The sequence below is a fragment of the Lemur catta genome, chromosome 4 (assembly GCF_020740605.2).
Source record: "Lemur catta isolate mLemCat1 chromosome 4, mLemCat1.pri, whole genome shotgun sequence".
Taxonomy (NCBI): domain Eukaryota; kingdom Metazoa; phylum Chordata; class Mammalia; order Primates; family Lemuridae; genus Lemur; species Lemur catta.
This window is the reverse complement of record NC_059131.1, coordinates 9,684,292-9,706,040: the sequence shown is the minus strand read 5'-3', so window position 1 is coordinate 9,706,040 and position 21,749 is coordinate 9,684,292. Positions and strand designations below refer to the sequence as shown.

The window sequence follows — 21,749 nt, the reverse complement described above, 5'->3', positions numbered from 1 at the left end:
TGAGACACTACTAGGAAAGCCAAAGGGTAATTGGAAAGTTGTTGAATGACTATAAAGAATAACAAAAGAAACCGGTTATTTTTAACAGTAGATAAAAGTTCATAAAAAATAAGTGGATTCTGGAAAAGGTTTTATAGTACAGAGTCTTACAGCTTGGAGGGTATTTAAAGATCATTTAATTCAGTCCCGATTTTAAGACATTGGAAGCAGAGAAAAGTTCAAAGTGGGGGTGTGACTTGCTGAGAAATCACATAGCTCCTTGGAGGCAGAACCAGGCAAAAATAAAGTAAAGCAGACATATCTCTTTGTTTCTAAAACAAGGAAGGGTCTTTTTTCAGTTTAATTCACACTGAATTTTATTCATTGTTTCATTTATTTAGTCATTCATTCAACAAGCTTAAACTTAAAAAATAATATTTATTTAAATAGAGAAAAACACAATAATTACCACCCAGATTCAGAAATAGAATGTGTCCAGCACCTTGGAGGCCCTCCCAATGACACCTATCCTTATGTATAACACTGGAGATCAGTTTTGCTGTTTTTTAACCTTATGTAAATGGAGTAATATGTACTCTTCTGTTCAACATTACATTAACAAGATTCATCCATAGGGGTAGGGAACCTGCAGCCTTGGGGCCACATGTGGCCTTCTGGATCCTTGACTGAGGCCTTTTGCCTGAATCCAATTTTAAAGAACAAATCCTTTTACTAAAAGGAGTGTAGCAGAGAAAGATGAAGCTTTTCCTGCCTCCTTTGGTGCTTAAAAAAGAACAATCTTGAAATCAGAAGGCCGCAGGTTCCCACCATATTACTTTTAACATTTTTCAACACATCTTTTGTTACACCTATGTGCACACTTCTGGGGGCTTACACCTGATTGAAATTGCTAGGTCATAGTGCATGAGTATTTTCAAGCTTAGTAGAAACTGTCCAAGGAGATTGTATCAATTTAAATGCCCATCAATAGTATATGAGAGTACCAAGAGCTTCACATTCTCAGAAGCACTTGGTATTGTTAGTATTACTAATTTTAGCTTATGGTTGGTGTGTAGCACAAAGTAGAAATAAAAAAAATTTCCTTAGCTAAATGAAAGTCCCTAGTAAGAACCTACAGCAAACATTATACTTAATGTTGAAGTTTTGGAAGCTCTTCCTTTAATATCAGGGATGATGTGAAAGCACTTGTTAACATTGTTTTTATTTAATCTTATACTGGATGTTCTACCCAATGTAGTAGAACAAAAACAACTAAATACAATAAGCAAGAATATTCAGGAAAATTCTGAAAAGGGAGTAAGTAGGGAAGATCAGTCTTACTGGCTATTAAAGTCACAATTAAAGCTACAATAATTGATATAGCATAGACCTAAAGCATTAAAATACAGAGAGGCAAATGAAAAGGAATATAAAATTAAGAAACAGACCCACCCCCCCCACACACATATGATAGAAGGAACATTTCAAATCAATAGGAAAAGAGGGCTTATTCAACTGTGAGCCATTATGATAATAAACTTGGATCCATACTTCACTCCTTGTACCAGAATAAATTGCAAATAAATAAATATATATTTAAATCTAGAATCATGAAAATATAAACCTACTAGAAGAAAGAACAAGATAATTTTTTATAAAAAGAGAGCCTTTCTAAGTAAGATACAAAGTAAAAGATTAATATATTCTATTCCATAATAGTATGGCAAAATTACCACTATATAAGCAAATATATTTACAACTCATCGACAAAGGACTTATTAGTCCTTTATTCACAGGCAAAGAGCTAATTTTCCCAACTTGTAAAAAGTTTCTATAAATTTCTAGGGGAAGAAAAACCAGACAACCTTATTTTTAAAAAAATGATTATAAGTGGCAAAGTTCAGAAATAAAAAGAAAGGTCCAAGATTGTTTGATATAATATCAATGTATAAAGTTAAGAGTATTTATCAAAAATATAATTTCTCACCAATTTAAAATAGGGAAATTCATATTAGATATAACAAACAAAAATATCTGTGACTCAACCTATTAAAAAAACCATAAGATTTTCTCAGAGAAAAATGTAAAATTCTATTAAAAATGTAAAAGACATTATCAACATTTAGAATATATAAATCAATGAAAAAAAGAAAAAACTAAAACCCAGTTGGACAAATGGACAAAGATATTATATAAACAGACAAATCAGATTAGAGAGACACGAGCATATGAAAAGATGCTCAAACTCACTGGCATTTGGGGAAATGCAAATAAAAACAACCATGAGATATCACTTTGCAACTGACAGAGTGGGAAAAGTAGGAAGTTGGATAATGCCAAGTGTGGATGGGAATTGTGGATACAGGGACTCACAGGCACTGCTGCTGAGAACGCAGACTGCAGCAATGACTCTGGAAAGCAATTGGGCAGGACTTAATCCAACTAGGTCTACCTATGCTTGATGAACCAAGAATTCTTTCTTCTAGGGATATGCCTCACACAGGCCCATGAGGGAGGATGGAAGCAGTGTTTATACAAGCACTGTCTGTTGTAGTGCAGAGCTACAATCCAGGGAAGTCCAACTAGTTAGAGAATAGAGAAGTATAACATGGTGGATGCACAGAATAGAATATCGTGGGGCAGTCAGTAGTCTTACACTGGATCTACACAGAACAACAGGGATAGAGCTTAAAACTTAGTGCTGGGTGAAAAAAGGAAGAAACAAAATGAAGCCTATGGCACAATGTCCTTTGTGTGCACTTAAAATGTGTGCACACAAAAAAACTAACTCTTATATGACCAGATACAGATAAAAGGATATATATCAAACATATTAAACTGTAAACAATGCAAATATTTAACAATAAAGACAATGATTAAATAAATCATAGCATATCCATTTAATATATTAATAATACCTTGCAACCATTAAATTTGTGTTTAGATGGAGTTTGTATTGGCATTGGTGATGCTAATAGCATATTAATAAGTAAAATGTATAATATAAAATTGTATTTGTATGAAACAGTTAAACTGAGACATGCTTTGAAATGTTATTAGAGGAAAATACACATATGTGAAAGTGGTTGTACATGGGAGGTAGGACAACTTTTTCTTTCTCCCTCCATTTTCAAAAGTAATTTAATGAATAGCTATTACTTTAAAAATGTAAGACAAATTATACAAGGAAAGAAAGCACTGCTTCCAGTTTAAATGTAAATATCCTATGAAATATGACCAATTATGAGTTGTCAGTACTTTTCCTAAGTGCAAGAAAACAGAAAAAATTATGAAGCCACCTGAGCTCCTGGAGCTGGGGAACAGCCGGTGGATGCTGATTTCTTTACATAACAGAATATTAAACTGGATGCTTTGACTAAGCCACTGAGATAGAAAAGAGATGGGACACTATGGTAAGCACTAGAAAAATCCACAGTAGAATGATAGAGAACTGGTTTAGATAACTCTTAAAACAACATTGAGGAAATACAGTGTCTTAGTCTGTTTGGGCTGCTATAGCATAATACCATAAACTGGGTAGCTTATAAACAATATAAATTTATTTCTCACAGTTCAGGGAGGTGGGCAGTCCAAGATCAAGGAGCCAGCAGATTAGGTGTCTAGTGAAGGACTGCTTCCTGGGTCATAGGGAGTGACTTCTCACTGTGTCCTCACATGGTGGAAGAGGTATACAAGCTCCCTTGGACCTATTTATATGGGAACTAATCCCATCTGTGAGGGCTTTGCCTACATGTCTTAGTCACCTCCCAGAAGGCCTCACCTTCTAATACTATCACTTTGGGGGGTTAGGATTTCAACTTATTAATTTTGGGGTGACAAAATTTCAAGCCACATCATAAAATGAGAGAGGATTTTTGAGGGGAAGCTAGTGCACTGTGAGTCCCTTTAGCTCCCCTGGGCGTCAGGTGGAGCACTCCTATCTCACCTGAGGACAAGCAAGAAAGGCTTCATGGAGTCATTGGAGATTCCTTCATTAGGATTCTCTCCCAGGACATCCAGAAGGCAAGATACTGGCCAACTGCAAGATCAGACTGTGCTCCCAGGGTTTGCCCAGGAAAAGAACACTTGAACGTCTTTCATGCACCAGATGTGGGCTACATGCCAGAGAAGTCTGGGGTGAAGCATCTGAGATGCCACCCAGCAGAGTTTTCTAGCAGAGGGATTGCTTCTCACCTTTCCTGGCAACGAGGCTACTGAATAGAATGAATTCACCTAGGTTGAGAGGGGCTCCAGTTGCAATACCAAGAGTTGGCACTACTTGGTGGGTCTCTTCAGAGAAAAATTCTGCTCTAAAAATCTGCCAGGCACATGAAGCACAAAGTCTTTTTATTAAAGTGTCAGTCAAGTCATATATTTCCTGACTACATTACCAGCCTCCTTCTACCACCCTCTCTCCCTCCCACCCTACATCCCCATACTCCCATGCATACACTCCAAAGGAGTTGGGGTCTATAGTTATCCAGGTGGAGCAAAAAGTGAAGCTGCTTACAACTGTTCCCATGTGGGAGAGAAGCAAGTTCTATAACTTTTAATAAAGTTGTAAATTGACTCTTTGAAGGATCTTGGCTTTCCAAGTACCAGCTGAGATTTTGTTTTTGCAACTTAGAACACTGTAGAACTTTCTGTTGCCTAAGGTAGAAGAGAAAAAGTTAAGGAATTTGCCTGACTTTCTCAGATGACAAGGGAGAAACTACCTTCAGAAACAAATGTGGGATTAAAATAAAAGATTATATTACTTCATGCCAGTTACATGAGTATTTCACTGACTTGACAATTCAGCAGATGGCTTCCTTGACTGTGAATATTGGAAGCAGATAGTTGGGAGCAGCTTAGGAAACTGGGGCAGATCCAGTTGCAGTGGTTCTCAAAGTGTCATCCTAGAACCTGTAGGGTCTCTGAGACCCTTTTATGAGATACACAAGGTCAAAACTGTTTTCATAATTCTAACATTTTGGCTTTTCTACTCTAATTCTTTCACAAGTGTTTGGAGGAGTTTGGGAGAGGTTACACAATGTTATATGAGAACAGATTGAACACAAAAGCAGATGTAAGAATCCAGTTATCTTCTATTAAGACAGACATCAAAGAAATTTACAAAATTATAAAACAATGCCACTCTCCTCACTTTTCTTTTTGGAAACTATAGTTATTTTTTATTTAAAGTGTCACTTATGTAACATATAATGGGTTTATTATTGGTACTTTTAAGTGTATTAATAAATATTTAAAATGTATCAGTGTTAATTCTATCATGGGAAATATTGATAGGTATAAATGACATAAACAAAAACTGTTTGGGCTCCACAATAATTTAAAGGGGTCCTATGACCAAGAAGGTTGGGAACTGCTATACTCATGAAATAGGCAAGGACTCTAAAGGTTGGGAACTGCTATACTCATGAAATAGGCAAGGACTGAGTCTACAAAGAACCTTTGGCTCTACAGATTCAGGAATATGGTGTGTATAAAAGTTTCCTCTTACTTTTAAAAGTCTGAGTAAACACACAAATAAAAACATAGCTTTAAAATAAACAGTTATTTGTGTAAGATCTCACTCCAATATATACCTGAGACAAACTATGCCATAGAGTTTTCAGGTCAGAGGGCAAAGAAGTTAACTGCAAGCATTTGACAGGGCAATAGAAGCAGTGAACGCAGACAAGAGTGAAATTGCTCTCAGTGAAGAGTGGGAGTATAATGCCTAGAGAATCCTCTGACCATGGAAACACATGGGTACTGTTTTTAGAGTTCCAGTGCAATCATGGATGAAATATTGGGAGCAAGTATTTGCACTTGGCTTTAACAGAGTAGTGTCATAGTCCATTTGGGACAAAATAACATAAACTGGGTGGCTTATCTACAACAGAAATTTATTTCTCACAGTTCTGGAGGCCAGAAGACTGAGATCATAGTGCCAGCATGATCAAATACTGGAGAGTCCTCTTCTGGGTTTCAGATTGCTGTATTCTTGTTGTGTCATCACATGAATGAGAACACAGAGAAAAAGCAAGCTCTTCACTGTCATTTTATAGGTGTACTAATCCCATTCATGAGGGCTCCACCCTCATGATGTAATTACTTCTCAAAAGCCCCACCTGCTAATATCATCACTTCTAGGATTAGGATTACCACAGGAATTTGGGGAGGATACACTGAGTCCACAGCAAGTAGAAGTTTGTATTTTAATTCTAAGAAACACCCATTTTCATTATCCTGAGAGGACCTCTATTTGGATGAAATTTTAGTTGCTCTTTGACTTTTATCAAAAAGATTCTGAACAACTACTACATGTTTGAAATTCTGTGAAGGAGAATACAAATGATTCACTTCAAAGATTTACCATCTAAGTGGAGATAAAGCAAACACATTCAAGAATTAGGAAACTTGCAATCTCAATGGTAAAAGGAAATTCACTTAGTATTTTAACTTAATTCAGTTAATGTCCACTTATGGCTTTTATGTACAAAGCACTGTGGGTGGACCATTTTACAGACATTTAATTTAACTTCATCCTGACACTGTGAGTTAGGGTTCATGATCTCCTATTTAAAGGCTGAGAGAGGCCCAGTGATTTGTCCAAGATCACATAACCAGAAAACAAGGGGCTTAGACTTGTCGCCATGTGGTTTTCAAAATCCAGTATTCTTTCCATTATACTATCTTTCTCCTACATGATTCATTTACTGGATTTTATTTATTTGGGTCTATTTTGATCTCTAGTGAGTTCATGGTTCATGAGAAATAAGTAATCTCATTCAGATATGGAAATGCCATGTGTTGAGTCATAAGATATTTTTCCATGAGACTGGCCATGGGTAAACTCACTGCAGGATGTTATGGTAATGTTCTTCTAACTAAGTTAAACAAGCCTCTTTGTATGTGTAAATAGGCCCTTCAGCCAGATTTGTGACTAGACTGATTCATGTTCGTGTCATTACCCTGTTATTAGGGCTGGCCAGGTACTAAACCGGAATTATTTTGTACAACTATTGCAGGTTGTTGCCAAACAAATTAAATTAAAATAATATATAGCATTTTTTATCCATAATTTTCAACTTCTTATAAGGAATTAAAAGTCTAGTATGCACTGATTTTTTTCTTGTCCTACTTATTTTCGAAAGACATTTTCTCAACACACTATAAATGACATAATATTTATTGACCAATAAATGAAAAGTCCTCTGAGAACTACCCTGGACTCCTGGTGATGGATTGTCTCCTTGAATATTACCCGGGGGGTGCATCTCTGTTTCTGAAGTACAGAATGAAAAACAAAAGGCTCTCAAAATTGAGGCTTGATTCCATTTTGGCTTTTAGTCATGTATTTGAGACTTTTATCCCAGGAGACAGAACATCAAGTTTAGGTGATTAGTTTATGTGTTACATAGTTGGTCCGGAGTTTGAATGGACTTGCATTTTTGAATAAGCCAATGCCTACTTCTCTTAGGTTCGTTATTTTGAAAAATTAAGAGCTCAACTTTATTACCATCTACTACCAAAAGCTTGGTATAAATGCTCTCACATGCTGACTGGAAACCTTAAGTGGGTTTTCCCTATAAGAAAAGGGCAGAGGGAGACATTTGATTATTCCAGGAAAATCTTCTGAGGAAGAGAGAAATGTAATGGCTTTGGGTCAAAACATCTGAATTAAAGTGTTGGTTCCACCAAATGAAAGACCTGTGATACTGAGCTGGGTATTTGTCCCTGCGAAGCATTAGTGTCCCTATTTGTACACTGGGCACAGTAAAACCTCACACAAGGTTGGTTATGGGGACAATTGACTGTATAAGCTACACATTTCTGAGTAAATGTCAATAGCTATTTTTCTGATGATGTGCACTTACTTGCCTCCTTAAATTATTTCATTATTATAAACGAATATATTATTCAGGACAGTCTTGTAGGAAACAAAGTTTTCAAAGGAAGCGAAATCACCCTGGCCCTATAAGGTTGGAGACTTAGGATATTATGTTACTGTTTGTTACCTAAAATTACTCTGATGGATGGATTCTTCCTCTAAGAAGCCCATATTAAATTCCACATGTAATCCTATTGGAAAAATAAAACCACAACATCAGCAATACTCCTTCAGGTTTCTTGTCAATTTGACAGTTTTGACAGGCAGACAAATTTAATTTATTAAAATATTCTGTCTAGCATTTTTAAAAGACAAGGGGTTTTTATACTGTAAATGGACTGTTTTCACAGCCTTATTAAAATAAATGCATAAAGTCAGCTGTTTTTCTTTGGAATTAATTAACATGAGATTCAAAACTTAAAGAATTGCAGTCCACTTGCTGATACTTGTATATTTACCTGGATATTTTGGCGAAATTCTGTCTTTGCATATAATCTGAAATTTTTCCTTTTTAAAGCAAATGGGAATTGCACACAAGAACATTTTGCTTATATGATATGGTAAATTTCATGGAGACATTTACTGTAGTTACTAGAGGCATTTAGAAAACCAATGTTTTGTACCAAAGACCATTGGAAACACATGAGCAAATTCAAGGTTTTTTTAAACAAGAGGTTTAGATTTTGTTTTCCTTCAAAGAAATTCAGTTATTTGTATTGAATGAATACTGTCAAAGTTAACATATTTCCTATGTTTTTATGGCCATTTTTAAGTTAAACATAATATGTTTTAAAATTGAAATATTTTTATATACTATGAGCCAATATCATTTATTAGAGTTTTAATCCCTCTTAGTAGTTATTGTACCTCAACTATGAATCCTTCTTTGGCAAAAAGGTTTTGGTCCTGAAATATTTTGCACTATGCATCTAACCAGTGTCCTCATGACTCCGGCATTTTGGGTGTTCTCTCTCTTTTTATTAAATAGCTCACCTAGCCCCTCAGAACTGGCCTGTGGCCCTTGGTCTCTCCCCTTGGGTGAGACCACCCTTTCAGATCATCACTGCTTTGGGCCTGGCCCTCCTCCAAGAAGCACCTATATTTGCACAGCTTCCCATAAGAGAACTTGTTCCCATACTGTGAACTGAATCTTAGGCTACCACTCCATCAATCAAAGATCTTGTCTACAAAGATACGCTGGGAGAGTGAGTTAGTTGGTAAATCTAATGCTATAATAACCTGCTTACCTGGGTACTTCAACAGCAAAAGGGCTTTGCTTAAATACATTTAAATCTTACTTCTACAGATTTTGTAGGAACAAACTCATTCTAAAAATAGCATTCTATGTCATGACGACAGAAGGCAGCCTATTATATTTAAACGACAAGAGGAAATATTGTTTATTCCCACCTATTAATAAATATTCAAGAAAAATATGTAATTGTCTTAGAACCATCATGCAAAATCTCTATACCAGTCAATGACTGATTTTTTTGACACTGATATGTACCTTTAAATGCTTCTTCCTTTGACCTTCTCTGGTATTTTTTAAAAAATTATACCTGGGTGATGACCTGTGCTTCAGGTTGTAGTGGATTATAGCCAATAATGTACCCGTGTCCTTTGCTCCCTCTTGTTCTTGAAATCTAGACTATGCTTTGTATGCATGTGGAATAAAACAAAGGCCTACCTTTAATAGGGACCCAGCAAATGTTAGAACATTATTTTACAAGTAGTACTTACTATTTTTGCAGTAGGACAGTTGTTTTTGAATGGCCACAGGCCGGGTCTCTGGGGCTAGGTGATCTAAAAACAGAGAGAATGGCCAAAATGCCAGAGTCATGAAGACACTGGTTAGATATGGAGTGCAAAATATTTCAGGATCAAAACCATTTAAATTAGGTGAATTGAATTAAGTTATCATTGTCTAAGCAGCTACTGCGGACCAGACGATAGTTATTGACCAACAAAAGATCAAAGTGCCAAGATCCTTGCCTCAAGATTGAAACCTATTTCAGAAGGTAATCATGTTCCCATTAACTTAAATTGTGTTTGACATAGTTTTATAAGGGCTGAAAAATCAGAATATTAAATGGCTGGAGTGAATGTTAAAAGTTTGCACAAAGTGCTACCGGATCCCAGCAGGAAAGGATTAATGTGGCCTGTTGTCCTTGTTGTAGGTGGTGTTGCAGGAAAAGAAGAGGAGGGATTTTACCTGTGGCCAAGGAGAGGAGAAGGATGCTCCATATACATGAAACAGAAAGGTAAGTGGTCCAGTAGAGATGACAACCAGACAGAATACACTGTTAGGTCAGGGGGCAAAGCTTCAGAGGTCAGGGGTGGGGGATGCAGGCGGCAGAGGGGAGTGGAGGACAGACTGGAGCAGAGTCTGAATTTTAACTTGTAAGTTGTGGAAAGCCCTTAAAGGCTTTAATAAAGGAAGTAACATGGGAAGAAAAGATCTGGGCTTAGAGCATTTATTTTGTTGGTCTGTAGAGGATGGAGTAACTACCTCTCCTCGCATTTTCTTGTATAGATCCTGTCTTATAAAAGTATACACAAATAAAGCCAATGTACACGGAGGGTGCTAGTTTCTGAAATCAGAATGGAGAGTCTGCATAATGAAAAACCTCCTCCACTGTCTCCCCTGGAAATTGCTTTCAGGGCAAAAGAAATGTCTTACCAGAACCCCTATTTACTTGGATTTGTAATCCCAAATTAGCCATAATATTTCATTCTAAAGAAGTACTCTGTTCTTGAGTTTTGAATACTTTCTTATGTACAGGATATTATGGTTTTAACTCCAAAATTAAAATGGCTTTTCTTGAATACAGACAACCTTAACCATGTCCAAATCCAGATTAAACTATTATTATATTAAATGCCCAGAGGTGCTAAGAGAGTAATAACTCCCTGGAAAAGTGCAAGGTGCTCCTCCTAAGAGTTCCCGGGAAAATATCAACATAAAAGCATATATATGTTGTAAGACATTAATCTAGTTACATTTGTAGTGCTCAGTTACATTTCAAATTATTTTAAATTATTCTAGCTCTTCCACCAGCCTGAAGGTCCAAGAGTCATCAATCAAAGGATGCTGGTTTTCTTCTGTTCCCCCTGCTGGAAGGTCAGGCAAGGTGATTTTTCCTTTTCCTTTCACACATGTGGTAGGTGAATTTGCTTAGTAGCAAGATTGGGAAAGAATTAACTTTCCAATAGGTGGCCCAAACTTAGATTTTCAGTAGATTCTTTCTGCACTGACTGAACAGGTCTGGCAGTCTAAGGTCCATTTACTACAGTGGCCCATATGGGAAATGTTTTGTCTCATCTTTAATTCTTGCAAGTCAGTCCTCAGCTGCCTTCTAAATTTGCAACTGTCAAAGCTATCTCACCTGGGCAGAAATTTCATTACCAAGAGGAGAAAATCTGTATATCCATCATAATGAAACTCATAAAGTTCATTCATGAAGAAATATTTGTACCAGTATACCCAGGGCAGAGAAATCTTTTAAACTCTATGGCTAATCTCCCATCACTTGTCGTGTAATATAATGCAATGTAAATACTTCATCATTACAGCATGGTTTCTAAATGGAAACTAATTTTCTACTGTACAGTTCTTAGGGAGAATCTCCTATAATCTGACATGCACTTTTAGCCCACTGCTACCATTGTTTGTCCCAGAGAGAGACAGCATAGGCAGTATGTCTCACATCCTTACTCAAGAGCCAGCCAACTGTTCTCCCTTCCTCAGTTCTTCCATTCATTGAATAGGCTTTAATTGAGCACCTATTGCAAGTGCTAGACTTTGCAGCTGCAAAAATGGTAAGTCACAGAGCCCAAAAGACCTAGAAAGAGATAGATGTGGATGATATTGATAGCAGAGGAGAGACAGAGTCTGGGAGTGGTATAAGCGAATACAATGGAAACAAACAGAAGAAAATGGCTAAAACTATCCTAGAGGCTGGCGTGGAGCTTGGCCATGAAAATGGATGAATGAGGATGTGCTACTCAGGAATTGAGAATGGCAATCAGGTAAACAGAACAACATAAAAAGTCATGGAAACATGAATGAAAACTACATGTTTTCCAAAAAGTCCTGTGTGACCTGAGTATGAGCTGAGAATTGTGGGATTTGCAGGTAGGTGTAGACAGGGTCAGAATGTGGAAGATCCTGACTGCCCGCTAAGGAACTCAGCCTTGACCTTGTATTTAAAAAGACCATTATGGCCGCAGGTGTTTGGATAGAGATGCCAGGTGGGTAGAGGAAGGTGAGAAAGAGATGGAAAAAGTCAGGTGTAAAGTGAGGGTCTAGATTGGGGTAAATAGAGGTGGGATTGAACACAGTAGCATGAAGTATTTCTGCTTGTATCTAGGAAAGTATTCATCATACCCCCAGAAAAAGGATGATGTGTCCTATAAAATAGAATCAAAAGAGTACAAGAATAGAGACACATGAAATGCCCACCAACCCTACCCACACATACAACCAACTCCCTATCAATGATAACTGAGTCTGTGGCCTCTTCCTTCCGAGGCTTCTCGTGGATTATGTGCTCATTCCTGGGCCTGGATCTGGCTTTGACCTTCAAAGACACATGAGCAATCTGACAAGACCTCAGTGCTGTGGGTAGAGGGTATATTCTTTGTCAATTCTAAAAAGTCAGGGGACTCTGTGGCTTCTTAGAGATGGTACAGTTCTCCCCGAGTAGGTTGCCAGGTAATATACTCCATATGCAGTTACATTTGAATTTCAGATAAACAAATACTTTTTATTATAATGATATCCTACATATTGCATAGGACATAGTTATCCTAAAACAATTATTCATCATTTTTCTGAAATTCAAATGTAACTAAGCATTCTGTATATCTCTCTGGCTCAGATTGGCCGGGCAGACACTTCTACTGGGATGCAAAAAGCAGGATGAAATCAGGTGTGCACTGTTGAGAGTTGAGAGATGTTTTATCGAGTCATGGTGGATATGATCCCCCCAGATCTGCTCATCCCCTTGGAGAATCTGAAATCTAAAAACAGTGAGCTTGGCAGTGAGCAAAGAGCAAAGAGTTGCAAAACTGTTGGAGGAGAAAATGACCAAATTTAGAAAAATAACTTATTTGCTAAAGCAAATATCAGTATACTTATAATAAAGAAGCCTTCAAGTTTCCCGTTGCGGAATAAGTAGAACATTAATATCCGTACCATATATTGATGGCAAAATTTTTCTTAGGAAGCTTAGAGGCAGTAGCCTTATATGATCCTTTTCTATTTTTTTGGAACACTGAATGAAGCTCAAATTAACTACTGAAGCATTTATTTTGTGTTTAAAATTCAGGACACTGGTTCTATTCATTCCTAATATTTCATAAGTATCCTATGGACAAAATTAAGTTCAGAACTCATGTTCACATACAAATGGATTATAAAAGCCAAGGGGCATAGCAATTATTTTAATATTTTAATATATAAATGAGTGATGTTTATTTAGAAAAACACCCATGACCAGACTCCATCAAATCTAATTTTCCCAGAGAGTTAAGTGAATATTCTAGCAAGTCTTTTCCTACGCACCGAAGAAAATTTTTAGCAAGAGCTACAATAATAAGCTTCCTTCTGGTGGAATAATCTTGTGATTTCATACGAGAAAAACCTGTCCTTGAGGTGAATGAGAGATGAAATTGTGAGAAGTAATAGTCAGAATTATTAGTTTGCTTTTCCCTTTTTGACCAAATGACAAGAGAGCATTTTCCTTTTCCTGGATTCTTTGATCATTTTTTTTCCTAGAAGCAAAGTAAATATTCCAACTTCCCTTTAACTGAAATCAACCTTAAGCCTCATAAGATGTAGTTCCATGAGCTTTCTGAGGTAGAAAAACCCCACCAAATTTCAATTAGAGAAACTTCTTTTAGGTTCCACTTTGTAGATAAACAAAGTGGTGGGCTTCTTGGTTTTTCCTGACAACGAAGAATCCATGAGAAACACTTGTACTAGGGAGCTGTCACAGTCTTGCATTATGGAGCACCTACTATGTGCTTTGTTCTGTCAGCCATCAAAGAGATTGATAAAAGCCCACAGCATGGGACCCATTCATCATGAATGCAGTTCAGTGAATGCTGAGACACCCTCAGCAACAAGGGCAGGGAAGACTATTGTTTTCTTTTTTTTCAACATATTCGAATACTTAAACCTTTTCCATTGCAAGTTCAAATGAGGTAAACATCCCTCATTTGAGGTAAATCTTGAGTTATGAAATCAATTATAAATTGTTAAATGGCTGAAAACAGGATCTTAGCTTTTCTTTACTGGTGGCAGTTAGAATGGAGAACAGGTGTCCCCTGTTGAAAAGCTCATTACGTCATCTCACAGCATCCCCACTTCGTCTTGCTTCTTATATTTCAATTACCTCCTAATTTTTACAGCTTTCCTATGAATTTTGTTTTTTTTAGTTAGGGAAACCAGGAATGTATTCTTCCAAAAGTGAGGCTGAAACTAACTGCACAATGCTCACATTTTCTTCTTTTTGTTTATGCTTGGTTTTTGGCAAGGTGCTTGCTGTCCTGTTACTCATTATCTACATGACTCTTAGGTCTTTTCTTTCCTGTTTTTGTAAATCTCAAGTGACTTTCCGTTTTGTTTTTAAATAGTCTGTATGTGTGTGTGTATATGTCTCTGAATGAAATAACAGTAGCTGTAGGCAGAAATGTATATGTGTATATATGTTCCTACAGGTATGTGTATATGTGTGCATATATATTCACACATATGTAATATATGAGTAGAGCATTAATGTCTGTATTGCACATTGATGGCAAGACTTCTCATAGGAAGCTTGTAAGCCTTATATAATCTTTTTTTAATTTTTTGGAACACTGAAGGAAACTTAAATTAACTTTGGAAGCATTAATTTTGTGCCTGAAATATATGTGAATATATATGTGTGTATACATATGCATATATATGTATACCCTGCCAATAGCTAGTAATTTTAAACAAAAATAGATATGGGTCTTAGATAACTAATCTCTAAATGCAATATTAATGTTCGAGAAACTGGAAGCGTCTTTTCACCTGCAGACCCTTTGTGCCTATGGCAAATCATCTCTGAAATACAAACACTAACTGGATTCTCTTAATTTATTTAAAAGAAGAGAAAACAGAAAGCTTTGAAGATATGTATAAAAGAAAATTAGGTTGCTCTATTATGATTGTGCAATTTAGTATTAATTTCCCTAAAATTTGACCCTGCTCCATTTATCAGATGACTAAGACATTTAGGTCCTAGGAATGTTGAAAACATACCACGAAACATAAGTCATCAATAAAGTGATGTTTAAAGATTGTTAAGATATACCAATTATTCAGGTAATTCATTACTTTGTAAATACCAATAGCATGCTTTCCCCCCCAAAATAAAAAGTCATTGTTCAAACAAGTGTTCACCACAGAAACCTGACACATAGGGGAAGATAAGCAACAAAAAATTAAATCTAGTAATATTATATAGCTGCTTCTGTGATTGATATTCTAATTTGACACAGTGTTTTCTAATAATAAGTTAATATGTATTATTCTTTCTTTTAATAAAATACTGTAATGACAGGGACTTAAATTATTAAATACTAAGGAACACTTTATACATATCAATTTCACTCATTGATATACTTTTGATTTTTTAAAAAATAAATGCAACGTGTAACTTCTCCAATTTTTTTTTTTAAAGAAGGAATAAATTTTGGGAATAATGGTTTTCCAAGGCTGATTTTGTTTCAAGTATGCCTAGTTCACCTTTGTTTCTTCTTCTTCTTCTTTTTTTTTTTTTTTAACTAAAATGAGTAACAAAGCACTCTTCAAAGTTAAAGTATCTCTCTCTCTCTCTTTTTTTAGTAGTACTAGTTTGGTTTTCAGAATCACCCCTTGAAAGCAGAGAAAGAATGCAGTATAAAGATTAAGGATACTGTTCCTTTGCATTGGAACAGGCTGAACACAATCAATCTCCAGCTTAGCCACACTCAACATCATGGAAATTACTATGAAGCTGTGGCCTCTTGAGGACAACTGAAACCAAAACTAAATTTCTGATCCCTATTAAAATATTAGCAAACTTTTGGCTTAACTTCTGCAACTCTGATAAAATCCAGAGAGATTGCATTCAGTCATAATAAAAATCAAGTGTGTTCTTGCTATCTATAAAGAGAACTTTCACAGTCTTGGTTTCACTCGTGTCCTTATTAATGCCCTAAAAATATCCACCTTTTTCAGGAAAAAGCCATTAGATAATCTCTTGATAATATCCTCTCCATGCTGAACTACCATGAGAATTATTCTGCCATTGGTTATTAACATTGACCAAGAGATAATAAATGATTGTTTCAACAGGAATATGAGAAACCTTACAAACTGTTCAAGTTCCTTTTGTAACCAGTGTTTTATTATTGCAAATTTGTAGAAGTATTATCATCAACCCAACCTTTTAAAGACCAATATAATAATGAATGCTACTTTAACTGCCAAACTCTTGTTTTTATTTTCAGTCTAGTCTCAGCAAGCATAAAGCTGATAAACTATTCCTCTGTTAGAGTGACCCTCTTAGTAAGAGAGAACTCAGATTATGTACCATCAGAGGAAATAAATCTTAGTATTAGGTATGATGGAGACTGATTCATTTCTTTTGATGAAATCTCACACTTTAAATAACTTTGAAGTGAAAGACAAAATGTCAAGAAGGAGTCCTGTAGGAACAAGTGCTTAAGATGGTGTTTAATACAGCAGGGAGCCGAGATACAGTAGTGGGACACAGTAAAGAATGTGGAGTGTGTAGATACAATAAAGAATTTCGGTTTATGATCTGCCATCTGTTATTCGAAAGAGGAATAAGTTAGGGAAATAAATGACTTTCAGTCCTCCATACATGCAAAAGTAAGTTAGTTATTACAAAATTTTGCTGTTGTTTGTGCTGAAAGAAAAGCATATGCATTTAAACATTTGTTAAAAAATAAATCACTCAATAGGCTTAAGAAAAATACTTTAGTTCATATTTCATTGATGTGACCTTTTGATTCAAGGTCAGGGCATGAATCCAGGATGAAAACCAGAAAAGAAAAGAAAAAAAACAAAAGAAATGAATCGTTTACCATGAAAAAGGCATTTCCAGTCTCAGCTAACCTCGACTAGTTTTTATTGCATTATATTTGAAATGCCAAGAAACTGGCTTTGGCCATATTTGCTGTCCAACTAAATCACAGCTGTCAATATGCAATTGCTTGCAACAATTAGCTAAACAGCATTATTTGACAAATTCCCTTGAAAGAGACATATAGATGCTATAAGTGTCTAACACACTGAATCAAGTAACAATAAGTCAGGCTGGGCCTGCAGCACAAGGAGGGAAGTTTGGAAATCCTTGCCCAAGGAAGGGGTGTCACCCAGCCTTAATTTTTTTGAAAAACACATATTTGTCCTGATCCTACAAGTTCTTCCCTGTTTTTAGGCAGAACTGAGCTGTAGGACTTGCCAAGGAGGAGGGGAATAAAGCCACCAACTCTAGATTTCTTTTTAAGGAGATCAGTAGGAGAGGAAGAAAAATGTGAAATAAGAATGACATACAACATGAAGAAAAGAAACATCATGGAACCTGCTAGCAATTTTCCCCAAAGCAGTAAACCCTTTAACTGACAGAAATTCAGTACAATATACACATTGATTAAGAACTCCACCATTACTAGGGCTGCTGTTTAAAGCCAAAAAATTAACTACAATAGTCAAAAACAGAATTCTCATACGATTTGAGAAAAATAGAGTGAAAAGGCAATGTTAGCTAAGCTCTTAGCTAAATCCACTCTTAATGGCCCCCAGTATTTAAACTATCATGGATTAAAGCCATGAAAATAAAAATTTCAATTTGAAATTTTATTAGCATGTTGCTAAAATGGTCAATAAAAACATCAACACGATAGGCTTTGTTGACATAGTTGGAAAACTGCTCTCTCTTTCTTAAAACTTTATTTCCACTTCCCCCACCTTCTAAGATTTCTATGTTAGGAAAAGCCAAACTAAACATACTGGCTATGGTGTTGTAATAATGCTGGTTTCTGGAATGTTGCCATGTCCTCTCCCTCCCCCTCCTCTACCCCCTTTAAAAATATGACTGTTTTTGAAATGCAGCCCAAGGGTTCAGAACACTAAGCGCCTTTCTTCCCACGTTCAAGTTCCCAGACACCTGGCGAACTATCTCCTCTCGGGGGCGGGGCCGGCTCTCCTCACCAAATTAGCTGCGCCATTTTCCTCCCGGGACCGGGAAGGCTTCCCTCCTCCCAGCTGGGGACACTCACGGGCAAAATGCGGGTCCGGGTGGCGTTCGCTTCCCTCGGTGGAGGGAACAGGAAGCAAACACTAGCTAGATCGGCCCGGAGCCTGGAGCACAATGTCCGGAGACCTGGGGCTGGACAGCTGGAAAGGTCCCGGGCAGCCTCGGGATAACCCTGAGTCCCGAGGTGCTCTCTTGTGGAATTATTCACAAGGGCACAAGGGGCAGGCTCGATTTCTTGGAAATCCTGCGATCTGGGGATACATCCATACAAGAGCTGAACCGTGTCCTGAAAAGACCAATTCTCGCCTCGGACCGATCTGTGTGTGCGCATTTGGGACGGTAATGGTCCCTTTTTAGAAAAGGGTTGTGTCCCTGTCGGGTGACAGTCAGTGACCATCGACTCGCGGGCGAGCCCATGTCCTTGCTCCCCTCAGCCCATTCACGTTTACCCCCTTACAACTCAAAGGGAAAAGCGCACGCGGGGTCTCCCAACACCGTCACCACCAACGGGGCTCTCAGCCGGGCGCGCGCGGCTGCGCCCTTTCCGCCCCAGGGGTCAGTTCCTGAGACTTCCTGTCACTTGCCCGAGGGGTGCGAGGGTGCAGCCTGGGCACGGGCCACCGGCTGCGGACGCGCTAGGGGGTGTGGGGCGGGAATCGCCGGCCGCGAGGCCGGGTGCGGGGACGGGAAGGGAGCGGGGTACAGGGAGACAGGCGGGGCAGGCAGCCCCTCCGCGGCTACTCCTTGTCGTCCACGAGGTCAGCGAGCTCCTGGAGCACTCGCAGGCGGCCACTGGCATCGATGCGGCGCTTCTCGCGGATGAGGTCTTCCAGGCTGTGAAACCTGGCCGTGTGGACTTTGTTCTCCCCCAGGTGCACCTTGAGATAGTACTGCTGCTGCGGGGGCTGCGTGCCGGCCGGCACCTCCCCTCCCGCCTTGAACTCCCGTTTGCCAAAGCGGCACCAGGCGGCGAAGCTCTCCGAGTTCGTCCAGCAGATCTCCTCGCTCTTGAGGCCCAGGTGGCCGCAGGCGTTCTGCACCACCAGCTCGGCCAGCAGCGGGCGGTAGCGGTACCAGCTATTCACCACCCGGCCCACGTTGGCCGCGCCCGCCTCGTACAGGCTGTCCTGGCGGATCTCGCCTTGGTGCAGGTGGATGATCTGCCCGCCGCCCACGTAGACGGCCCAGTGCGGGGCGGGCGCGGGCGGCTCCGGCGCGGGTTGCAGCCACAGCAGCTCCAGCAGGTCGCCGGGCTCGCAGAGCGCGGGCAGCGCAGAGACCGCGTAGACGCTCAGGTCCGCGCCCTGAGGGCCGCCGCTCACTTTGGAAAAGATGCATTCCTGGCCTCGAAAGGCGGAGAACTGAGTCTCGTTGAGGACCAGCTGGTGCAGCAGGTGGTGGTGGTGGCGGCTGGGGCTCTCTGGGCAGGGGGTGCAGCCTGGGGGGGCCTTCACGCCAAACTTGTCTGGCTGCCCGCGCTCGTCCAGGTCCTCCTCCTCATCTGAGAAGAAGTACGCGACCCCGACCCGCAGCTCGTCCTTCTCAATCCCCGATGGGTCCCCTGTGGGCAACTCGCTGTAGTTGAGGTGGGTGATGCGGTCCAGTTGGTTGCCCATCAATGACGCGGCGAGACCAGGGCCAGGAGCAGGGATCTGTTGAAGCAGAGAGGAGAGGCAGAGAAGCCATCAGAGTTGGGGTGCCCTTCCCGTTGATCCTTCCCACGACGGCAGTGCCCCGGGGACCTGCCTGCCCGCCCACGCGCCCCCACAGGAGTCACCTGCGCCAGCCAAGTCCCCTGCGCCTCCCTGAGAGTATGCGGGGCAAAGAAGAAACACCAGTCTGGCGGGCGAGAGCGGACGCCGCCACACAGCCTCTGACCCTGTCCGGGAACCCGATCCAACTCCCCCAAGAGAAAACGCAGTTTGGCTGGAGAGCGTGCGGGGTCCCAAAAGGGGAAGAAAGCGCTGGTGTGGCAGCATGGGAGACGCACACCCAGGGAAGAACGGAGGGGTGGGTTGGAAGGGAGAAGGGAGCCTAAGGCCTGAGAGCTCCAAGCAAGCTGCGCTCACATTTCTGTCTCCACCCTCTCTAGCCCACCTCCCAGTTTTGCACTAGGTCGTTCTCCTCCCCTGACAGCGGCTCACACACAATGACAATCGGTTACACTCGCAGGCTTTCCCTTGACACTAACAAAATTTTGCACACTTGGAGCCCAGACACTGCCAGGCTGTTGTTACACTGGTGTATAATGTCACATACACCCACAATGACAAACCTTCTCAACGACACACTGGCACACTTAACCCCCCACATTCCAACACAATTCCAGCCCCACGCTTGCACGCTCGCCGCTGCACGTACACCCAAGCACCCGGGCACACCTGCCCACACAGGCAGGTGCACTCTGCCCCTTACTTCTCTTGCCTTCTCCCCAGCAGAGCCAATCGGACTGCGCCAGGGCGAGGCTGTTCTGTCTAAAATAACCTAACAAAGAGGCAGGGGAAGGAGCCAGCGCAGTGTGTGTGTGCGTGTGCGTGTGTGCAGGTCCACTTTCAGCCGGAAAACCCCTCTCCCTCCTACCCAGCACAGGATTCAAACAATCAGAGGATGAAAAACCATTTCCAAAGCAAAGAAAGCCGCTTCTCCGTACCCGTGATTTCCCTGCTCCCGAAACCCCAAACTCCTTTAAAGTCTCCTGGTCCCCATGGGTGCTGCGGAGGCGGCGGTGGCGAGTGGGTCCCGGGAGGCGCGTGGGGCTGCGGCTCCGCTCTGGCCCGCGCCGAACCGTGCGGTGCGGGGCCCGTGCACCTCCGGGTCTGCGCTGGCTGGGGCGCCGGCTCCACCGGGGCAGCCCCGGCTCCGCTCTGCTTTCCTACAGCCGCGCCGACTACTCTAAGTAGCCGGAGCAGCCTGAGCAGCCGGTTCCAGGGCCCGCCCCAGGACGCGCTCATTGGTTGGGGCGGATGCCCAGGCCCTGTCAATCTCCGCAGGAGGGGGCGGGGAGCGGGGGCGGGCCTCCAGTGCACCCCGCCCCGCCCCGCCCTGTTCCCCGCAATCCCCCCACCGCGCACCCGGACGCGCGCAGCCCCTGGGAGCGGAGGTGTGAGCGCCGGCGAGGAGCGCGCGAGGGGTGCGGCGCTTCTGCACGATGTTGCTGCTCACTTGGCGCCCGCGCCCCTAGCTTCTGCAAGAACAGGGTCCGTCCGCATTCCGTGTTCCGGGAGGACAGAGTCCAGGAGCGAAACTGAGTCTGGAGGTGGAGAAGGAACCCCATTGCACCTAGCGTGGCCCAGGCACTGTGGGCGGCTCTCGGAACGGCGAGCGACCTTGTCCAAGGCGGGAACCTGGGGCCCTGCTGGGATCCCCGGAGCCTCGGTTCTTAAGGGGCCCCTGGAATGGCCCTTGGCTCTTAGACCATTTTCCTGCCGAGCACAAAGGTCTTTGAAATTGCACCTTCGACGTTCAGCTCCTCTAAAGGCCGGAGTGAAGCTGCAGACCCAGAGCTGGCGTCTGGTTTAAAAGAACCATGGTGTCAGATGCGACCCAGAGAACTCTTAGACATCTGATTCTGGTCCCAGTGCTGCTTA

General features: G+C 40.8%; 1 protein-coding gene and 1 pseudogene across 1 annotated transcript; both read right to left on the bottom strand.

The window, feature by feature from the left end:
- Positions 1 to 16,598: 16,598 nt before the first annotated feature.
- On the bottom strand, positions 16,599 to 21,042 carry LRATD1 (LRAT domain containing 1). Its single transcript, XM_045549060.1, has 2 exons — positions 20,813 to 21,042; positions 16,599 to 19,814 (listed from the first exon to the last, which is right to left on the bottom strand). The coding sequence occupies exon 2, from the start codon at positions 19,776 to 19,778 to the stop codon at positions 18,900 to 18,902; it is 879 nt and encodes a 292-aa protein (XP_045405016.1). The 5' UTR covers positions 19,779 to 19,814; positions 20,813 to 21,042; the 3' UTR covers positions 16,599 to 18,899.
- LOC123637416 lies at positions 17,906 to 18,861 on the bottom strand (annotated as a pseudogene).
- Positions 21,043 to 21,749: the final 707 nt, after the last annotated feature.